Raw genomic sequence first — 9,168 nt, 5'->3', positions numbered from 1 at the left:
TATTGCTCTCTGGCCCAGGCTGGAGTGCAGTGGTGTAATCTCGGCTCATTGCAACCTCCGCTTCCCGGGTTCAAGCGATTCTCCTGCCTCAGCCTCCTGAGTAGCTGCAATTACAGGTACCCGTCACCACGCCCGGCTAATTTTTGTATTTTTAATACAGATGGGGTTTCACCATGTTGGCCAGGCTGGTCTCGAACTCCTGACCCGCCTTGGTCTCCCGAAGTGCTGGGATTACAAGCGTGAGCCACCGCAGCCAGCCTCAACTTGCTTTTTTACTTAACGACATATCCTGGATATAGTTCAATGTCCATAAATATAAAGCTAACTCTCTTTATTAAAAAAATGACTACATGAGATTCCATCTAGCACAGTTATTGAAATCATTCCCCCGCCAATGGAAGGTTGGGTTGTTCTGATCTGTTTTGATACAATAAGCAATGACATAGTGTACAACTTTGTCCATATTTATTTATTTATTTATTTTTTGAGACGGAGTTTCGCTCTTGTTGCCCAGGCTGGAGTGCAATGGCACGATCTCAGCTCACTGCAACCTCCGCCTCCCGGGTTCAAGTGATTCTCCTGCCTCAGCCTCCTGAGTAGCTGGGATTACAGGCACCTGCCACCATGCCCGGCTAATTTTGTATTTTTAGTAGAGATGGGGTTTCTCCATGTTGGTCAGGCTGGTCTTGAACTCCCGACCTCGGATGCTCTGCCCGCCTCGGCCTCCCAAAGTGCTGGGATTACAGGCGTGAACCACCGCGCCAGGCCCCATATTTATTTTTACATTTGTGCAAGTTTTTCTATAGAATAGATTCCTAGAAGCAGGGTTGTTGAGTTGTAGGGTAAGGAAGTTAGACACTTCTGTACTTACTCCAAATTGTCTCCAAAAATGTGGCCTGGATTTGTAGTCTCACAAATTATGGGGGAATCCATTTCCCCACACTCAATCTGATCAGTTAAAAAATGGTATCTCATTATTTTACCTTGGTAAAAATAAAGTAACACATGCTAAAGCTTCTTTTTTTTAAATTTATTTTTTGAGATGGAGTCTCTTTCTGTCGCCCAGGCTGGAGTGCAGTGGCACAATCTCGGCTCACTGCAACCTTCGCCTCCTAGGTTCAAGCAATTATCCTGCCTCAGCCTCTCGAGTAGCTGGGACTACAGGCGCGTGCCACCACGTCCAGCTAATTTTTTTGCATTTTTAGTAGAGATGGGGTTTTGCCATGTTGGCCAGGTTGCTCTCAAACTCCTGACCTCAGAAGATCTTCCTGCCTTGGCCTCCCAAAGTGCCAAGATTACAGGTGTGAGCCACTGTGCCCAGCCACTAAAGCTTCTAAAAAGTATATATAATTTTTTGTGTGTGTTTAGCCATCATCAATCATATCTCATTACAATTTAAATTCCTATGAGTATTCTAAGGTTGAGTTTCTTTTCCGTCTTAGCTCACTGCAACCTCTGCCTCCCAGGTTCAGGCCATTCTTGTGCCTCAGCCTCCTGAGTAGCTGGGATTATAGGTGCCCACCACCATGCCCAGCTAATTTTTGTGCTTTTTGTAGAGATGGGGTTTTGCCATGTTGGCCAGGCTGGTCTCGAACTCCTGACCTCAGGTGATCCACCCACCTCGGCCTCTCAAAGTGCTGGGATTCTAGGTGTGAGCCACCGCGCCTGGCCTTTTGCCCCTTTTCATGAGTTCATGTTTTCATTCCACAAACTCATATTGTGCAACTGCTTTGTGTTTGCTTCTCTATCAAGGGCTGGTTATACAAAGTTGAATAAGACACCGTCCTGCCCCCAAAGAGTTCATAGTCAATTAGAGAGGAAGACAAACAGATGAATAGCTAATTATAAAACAATGCCAGCAGTGGACAAATAAAGTGAACAGTATTAATGGGGAGTGGTTAGGGAAGGCTTCCCAGAGGAGGTGCTGTTCAAAATGAAGCTATGTCAAGAGCTAGAGGAGAGAGAACAGCAGGTGCAGAAACCACAGGCAATTCCATGTGACTGGAGCATCGGGGACCAGGCAGGTCAGATGTCCTCCAGACGGAGGGAGAGGGAGGAGCCTGTGTGGGTCAAATTGGGGAACTGGAACTTTTAAATTTTGTTTATGTATTTTTTCGAGACGGAGTCTCTCTTTGTTGCCCAGGCTGGAGTACAGTGGCGCGATCTCTGCTCACCGCAACCTCTGCCTCCCCGGCTCAAGCAATTCTCCTGCCTCAGCCTCCCGGGTAGCTGGGATTACAGGCACGTGCCACATCACCCAGATCTTTTTTTTTTTCAGACGAAGTTTCGCTCTTGTTGCCCAGGCTGGAGTGCAGTGGCACAATCTCGGCTCACTTCAACCTCCGCCTCCCGGGTTCAAGTGATTCTCTTGCCTCAGCCTCCAGAATAGCTGGGATTACAGGCGTGTGCCACCACGCCCAGCTAATTTTTTGTATCTTTAGTAGAGATAGGGTTTCACCATCTTGGCCAAGCTGGTATTGAACTCCTGACCTTGTGATCCGCCCGCCTCAGCCTCCCAAAGTGCTAGGATTACAGGCGTGAGCCACCGCACCCAGCCATTTTTGTATTTTTAGTAGAGACAGGGTTTCACCATGTTGGCCAGGCTGGTCTTTAACTCCTGACCTCAAGTGATCTGCCCGCCTCGGCCTCCCAAAGTGCTGGGATTACAGGCGTGAGCCACCGCGCCCAGCCAGGAACTGGAACTTTATCCTGTTTTACAAATAATAGTTTCTGAAGGATTTTGGCAGAGGTCACATTTACACTTCCCTTAGTGCCCTGGGATGAGATGGGGGCTAGATTTGAGGAGCTGAAATTTGAAGGTGGCTCAACAACAGCAGTTGTGGGCCTAAGGGCACAGATGGACCGATTAGGTAAATATGTAGGAGATACAGCTGTATCAGTTTGATGGGGATGGGGTGAGGGAGGGGCAGAATCACAGCGACTGCCTAACAAACGTCTGATGAAAGGATGGTTCTCAGCAGGGCACTGTGAGTCATGCCTATAATCCCTGCACTTTGGGAGGCTGAGGTGGGAGGATCACTTGAGCCCAAGACTTTGAGACCAGCCTGGGCAACAGGGCAAGACCCTACCTCTACAAAAAATACAAAAATTAGCCAAGTGTGGTAGCATGCACCTGTGGTCCCAGCTACTTGGGAGGCTCAGGCAGGAGGATCACCTAAGCCCAGGAGGTCGAAGCTGCAGTGAGCTATGATCATGCCACCACACTCCAGCAGTCTGGGTGCCTGAGATCCTGTCTCAAAAAAAAAAGAAAAAACAGAGGGTTCTTGGTATCTAACTTCAGTAGACAGTAGTATGGTTATCTGAGAGAAAATGTGGAGGACAGTTCTGGGGGATATTTGAGGTATGGTTGAGCCCTGCAGTGCCCTCAGGCTGCTCAAAGAGGAGGGAAGGGTGAAGAGATTTTTCAGATGGCAGTTGAAACCTTGTAAGTGGGAAGGGTTCCACAGGGTGAGGAACCGGGTAGGTTACCAGCTGGAGCCACCCCCCAGCAGGCTGACAGCTCCAAGCCTTGTCTGGGGGAGGTTGCCCTCGCCAGGTGGCCCGGGCGGATTCTAGACAGTAAGGGGCACACTCGGACTGGGGCAGGTGGAGCAAGAGGGGTTTGGGGCTCCCACAGCCCTGGAGTGGTGGTGGGGTTTTATTTTTGATTTTTATTTTGGTAGAGATGGTGCTCGCCATGCTGTCCAGGCTGGTCTCGAACTCCTGGCCCCAAGTGGCCCTCCGACCTTAGCCTCCCAAACCGCTGGGATTCCAGACGTGGACACCGCGCGACAGCCCTGGGGTGCTAAGCCAGCCCCCCGGAGCGAGTCAGGGAGACCAAGCCGATTCTGGGGCAGTCAGAGGGTCTTCCGAGGTCGGGCTAGTGCCTCGGATCCGGGGGACGAAGACGGGGAGCTGAGCTTTCGGAGCCCGGGCTTATCAGACGGGGACCCGGAGCCCCCTCGAACCCTCGCTAGCTTGTCCCAGCTGGCGGACGTGGCCAGTAGCATCGCCCTGCTAAGGGACGGGGAACCGGGTGAAGGTGGCCAGCGCGAGCAGGGAGCACCCAGATGACGATCAAGGGTGGAGGGTCCCCGGGGGACTGAGCAGTGCGTGAACACGGGCGGAGAAAGGTCAGTCTGGTTGGGGGACCTCAGGAGACCCCATCCTAGGACGGGACAGACCAGCCCCAAATCCCCTTGCAGATTTCCAAGGGCCAACTTCCAGCGACCGGGCAGACGCCACCGGGGAGAGGGAAAGGGGTCAGTGCATCAGCAGGGGGCGCCACGGCTGGACCGGGTCCGGGATCCCAGGCCCCGAATACGCTGGGACGGGAACCACCGGGGCGGGGGAGCGAGGAACCAGGACCCAAAGCCCGAGGCGGCGGGGACGGCGGCGCGGCGTGGGGAGGAGGCGGGGTGGGGATTCGAGAGTGGAACCACCGTGCGGAGCCGGCGCATCTGGGCGTGGTGACCCGCGCGCAGGGGGCAGCTGGGGACGGCGGGGCGGCCGCGGGAAAGCCCGGCTGGGGGCGCTGGTGGCCCAGCGGCTTCGCGGGGGAGTCCGCTGGGGGCCGGGACGCGGAGCCGGAGCCCCAGCCTCGCAGGGTCAGGCCTCTGGAGAGGCCGCGGGGCGATGTCGCCGGGGGTTCCCGGCCGCGCGGTGACTCGGGTTGAAGGCTGCAGAGCCGAGGCCCGGCCCGCAGCGCCCAGGCCCCTCCCGCCCCCCACCTCTCTTGTTTGTCTCCGAGTCCGGCCGGAACCGGCTTCTGCTCGCGGCGGGGCGGGCGGGGGGTTGGCTGCTGATTGGTCGACGCCTGTTTCCAGCCCCGCTCAGCCAATCAGCGGGCGGCAGTGTTTTCTTCTTGGGGTCGGAATAAAAGGGCTGGAATAAAAGAGGGCAGAAAAGGCGCCGGGCGGGCCCGACACACGCCGGAGGAGCCGGGTGAGCTGGAGCAGGGGATCGCGGCCGGGGCGAGGGCGCGGGGGCAGAAGCGGCCGCCGAAGGGGCGTAGGGAGAAAACGTGGGAACAAGAGGAGAGAGATGGAGCGATGAGGGGCCGCCAGGGAAGAGATGACGAACAGATGCGGGCTGGGGAATGGAGGCGCGGGGGTCCGAGGCCATGGAAACGGGCGAGTTGCCGGGGGAACGCCCGGGATGGGGGTCGCGCGGCTGGCTCGCGCCGCCGGTTTGAACCGGCTCCTCGTCTCCCACGCCGGGTTCGCGTGGCCGCAGCGCCTAGCGACCTAGACGGCGGCCAATGGCGCGGCAGTTCCTGCGCCGTCCGGCCAATGAGCGCGCCGGGGCGGGCCGTTCTGTAGCTCTGGGCGCTGATCTTATGGTTGAAGAAACCAGCTCTGGGCAAGGGTCTCGGGCGCTGGCGGGAGGGCACCTGTCAGGGTCCCTGGGAGAGGCAGCCCTCGGATCTGCCCCCTGCCCACCTCACGCTGCGTTCCATGCTGGCCCCAGGCGATGTCAGTCCTGCTGCAGGCCAGGACTAGTTCCACGGCCCTGAGCATGCGTTAGCCCCTTCTTGCCTCCATGCCTCAGTTTACCTCGGAGTGAGCTGCGGGAGACGTCTCCCTGCCTGGCCGGGGCGGCTCTGTCGTAGCGGAGGGCAGCGGTACGAGCCGGCCGCGGGGTCGGGGTGGCCCAGGTTCGGGCAGGGCTGGGGTTCGCTTCCTCCGCTGCGCGCACCGGCCGCCGCGGCCGGGGAGGGGTGGCAGTCCCGAGCCCTGCGGCAGTGGTCGGGGCAGCTGGGGGCGGCCGCAGGGGCTGGGCAGGGCCGGCCGCTGACGCCGAGGTCTGTGCGCAGGTGGTGCAGAGCCGGAGCCGGAGCCGTGCCGCGCCGCACCATGGCACCCACCCTGGCAACTGCCCATCGGCGCCGCTGGTGGATGGCCTGCACGGCCGTGCTGGAAAACCTCCTCTTCTCGGCAGTCCTCCTGGGCTGGGGCTCGCTGCTCATCATGCTCAAGTCGGAGGGCTTTTACTCCTACCTGTGTACCGAGCCAGGTAAGACAGGCGCCTGGGGTTGCGGGGGGCTCCTGGAGCCGGGGCTTTGGAATGGGGGCGGGATGGGGGTGAAGACCTAGCGAGCCACAGCACGGCATTGCCCAGTGCCTTTCGGGTATCAGAAGGCCCATCTGATCCTCACCCAGCCCTGCTGGGTACTTGCCATTGCCCCTGTTTTGTGGACGAAGACATCGAGACTCAGAGCGATCTGTCTTGCGCAAGGCCACAGAGCCTGGGCCTGCCATCCACCCAGAGCCCCACCTGCTGTCCAGGGTGTTCCTTCCACCGGCTACGAACATTGCTGGACTCCTCTCCTCTCCTCCCAGCCCTGGAACATAGCTTGGCTGGTAGTAAACATGTTGCTGTCTGCTTGTGAGAAAGAGGAACTCCAGATTTAGGGGCTGGGGTGCAGCAGGAGAGGAAGTGGCCTTGCCTCCACCGCAGGGAGGGCTCATCTAGAATCTAGACGTTCCTCAGGCCATTGTGGAGTCTCCTAAGTGCCTGCTGGACACAATTTCTTGTCTATTTTTGCTGCCTTATGATTCTCCAAAGGACATTTCCCCCACGGGTTCTGAGTACATCTCCGTGGCTTTCCAACCCCTTGGGTATGAAGGGGAAGAGAAGAAGAGAACGTTTATGGAAATGATGCTAGGCTTGTTCTCTCCTCTTTGCCTCGTCACTGGAATTGCTGAAGGCAGGCTGAGGATGCTTCTCTACATGACATCTGCACCACCCAACACACACTCACCTTCACATCTTCATACCCTGTTGGAGGATCCTGATTCCTACAGGGCAGTAGATTCAGCCCCACAGGAGGGCCACAGCAGCCCCCAGCCTCTAGCCTCCTACCCTCCTTCTTAGGCAACCTTGACAGGAAATGTTTCCCTCTGCCTTCTCCTAGATCCCAATGGTAGCTGCATAATAGCTGAGCTCACATAATCTCTCTCGCCAGTGCTAGAGTGCCCTTAGATGGAGGTAGCCCAGGTTTGACTTCCTGAATCCCCAGCAGCAGGCCTTTTCTTTCTAGAGCTCTTTGCAGGAAGAGAAAGCTTTGGACCAGCTCATGCTGGGTGTAATCCTTTGTGGAAGCCTCCCTGTTTCCCTTCTCTGATCTGCCCCGGAGATTCCTGTGTGTCCCAGTCTCTAGGGAGGGAGGCTTAGCTGGAGAGGTTCAGGGCAGGAGAAAGCAGGAGAATGCAGAGGCTGCGGGGACAGGACAGAAAGTATATCATTTATAACTAACCTTTAGCCTTTAGCCACTCAAAAATATTTTCTAATAGCCTAAGGGTTCTTGGCAGGCCTTTCCCCACATCAGCAAGAAATCTTGGGAGTTGGGAAGAGTCAGACCTTGTTCCCTGAACAAGCTTTCTGCTTTGGCCAAGAGTTGTTAGGAGATTAATGCCTGTCCCCGAAAGGCACAGGTTGGAGTGTTTGCTTCTTCCTCTCCTTTCCTCTCTCCTCCCTTAGAGATCGTGACCCTTCCTGCTTGCCTCCCTGGTGGGCTCTTTCAGGCTGGACACGGTTTAAAAAAAAAGAAAAAAAGCAGAAAAAAAAGTCATCATCCCCAGAGAAAGCTTTTAATGTCTCACCCAGACCAGAGAACTGTTGTGGGCAGGTTTTGTTTTTTTTTTTTTTTTTTTTTTTTTTTTTTTTTTTTTAATCTACCATGGTGTCGGAAGGTCAGATTCTAGGAGTTTTTGTTTTTTGTTTTTTTAATAGATTGTCCACGGATTTAATTGATTGTATGGTTTTGGCGGAATTGGGTCTAGACCCTTCATTCCTGCCTCAACCTCAGCTTCTTCCTCTGTCTAAGTGAGAGGAGTCCCAGAGATTGTGCCAACGTGGTGCTGAGTTGGTGTTTTAAGCCCTGGGCAGACTTGACAGGTAGCTCCTCTAAACGAAAGTGAAGGTGAAGGGTCAGGATTGTGGGTTGAACATCAACTTCTTATCCCGTACTTTTGCTCCTGCCTCCAATTTTGGTTTTTCTGATTATCTGGCAAACATGCTGAGTCCACGTCCTGGGCAGGAAGGCTGCTGATTCCACACAGCTTATCTCTCTGGACACACTGCTCCTTGATTCTTGCAGTCTGCATAACCAGTTTTCTTCAGGCCAGAAATCCCCGCACTTGGCTTGTCTGGGAGCGCCTGGCAAAGTTAGGGTGAAGGTTTCTGCTTCAGTCTAACACTTTCAAACTTGGTACATGGATGAATTGCAGAGAAGCAGTTAGGCCATTTTTTGAGTTTGTTGAATTAGACTTGTGAAAGGCTGAGCAGTGTCCGGCTGATTGAGATGCAAATTTGTCAGCTTCGTGTCACTCTAGGACGATGCTTTAGTTTATTCTCTAAAGAAAATTTGCCTGAACCTGTTGAAAGGTTCTTACAACTCTTTCTTAGGACTCCAGCCAGAATCTGGCCACAGACATGGTGTTGGGTTCCAGCCTGGTGAGGTGGCAGAAGGAAGGAAAGAGCTCATTTCTCGGCTGCCCCTCAGTTTGTTCTTCCTTGCCTGCTGGGAGATGTGGCAGGCTGGGTTTGGGGACCTGGGTGCGGGAAGTTGGCAACGGATTTTGCACAACATCCTCCAGGTGTTGGCTGCTGGATGCCGCCCTCGTCCCCCTGGTGAGGGCAGGAGACCAATTGGGTTCTCAGCCCGAGAAGCACGGGGCTTCCCGGAGCTGCCTCTTCTTGGCCTCTGGGATGGCAGTGTGACTGCCCACGCCTGAGCTCTTTCTTCATTTTCTCTGTTGTCCAGTGGCCCCCACTTCAACAGGGTCAGGGTCAGCCTGGGGGGCTGCGGCTGCCTGTAGATGGTTTTTTTTGATTTGAGACAGGGTCTCGCTCTGTTGCCCAGGCTGGAATGTAGTGTTGCAATCACAGCTCACTGTGGCCTTGACTCCTGGGCTCAAGCAATCCTCCCGCCTCAGCCTCCTGAGTAGCTGGGACTACAAGTGTGCACCACCATACTCAGCTAATTTTTGTATTTTTTGTAGAGACAGGGTCTCGCCATGTTGCCTAGGCTGGTCTCAAACTCCTGGGCTCAAGCGATCCTCCTGCCTCAGCCTTCCAAAGTGCTGGGCCTACAAGCATGAGCCATCATACTCAGTTAGTCTTTTGTTTTTGTTTTTGAGATTACAGGCGCCCACCACCACGCCC

At 55.1% G+C, this 9,168-nt stretch overlaps 1 protein-coding gene across 3 annotated transcripts in view; it reads left to right on the top strand.

The window, feature by feature from the left end:
• Positions 1–5: 5 nt before the first annotated feature.
• The window catches only part of SLC43A2 (solute carrier family 43 member 2), a 60,569-nt gene continuing 51,406 nt past the window's right edge, over positions 6–9,168 (top strand). The window contains exons 1-2 of one of the 3 annotated variants that reach the window (XM_063655715.1): positions 6–116; positions 5,816–6,015. In XM_063655715.1, coding sequence (XP_063511785.1) covers positions 5,856–6,015 — 160 coding nt within the window. In that variant the 5' untranslated portion in view covers positions 6–116; positions 5,816–5,855. Of the gene's footprint in view, positions 117–4,532; positions 4,945–5,287; positions 5,624–5,815; positions 6,016–9,168 lie in introns of those variants that run through there. The other 2 variants (XM_054459735.2, XM_054459734.2) reach the window with 2 other exon arrangements.

Source organism: Pongo pygmaeus, chromosome 19, assembly GCF_028885625.2.
Source record: "Pongo pygmaeus isolate AG05252 chromosome 19, NHGRI_mPonPyg2-v2.0_pri, whole genome shotgun sequence".
NCBI classification, from domain to species: domain Eukaryota; kingdom Metazoa; phylum Chordata; class Mammalia; order Primates; family Hominidae; genus Pongo; species Pongo pygmaeus.
This window is presented reverse-complemented; position numbering and strand designations above follow the sequence as displayed.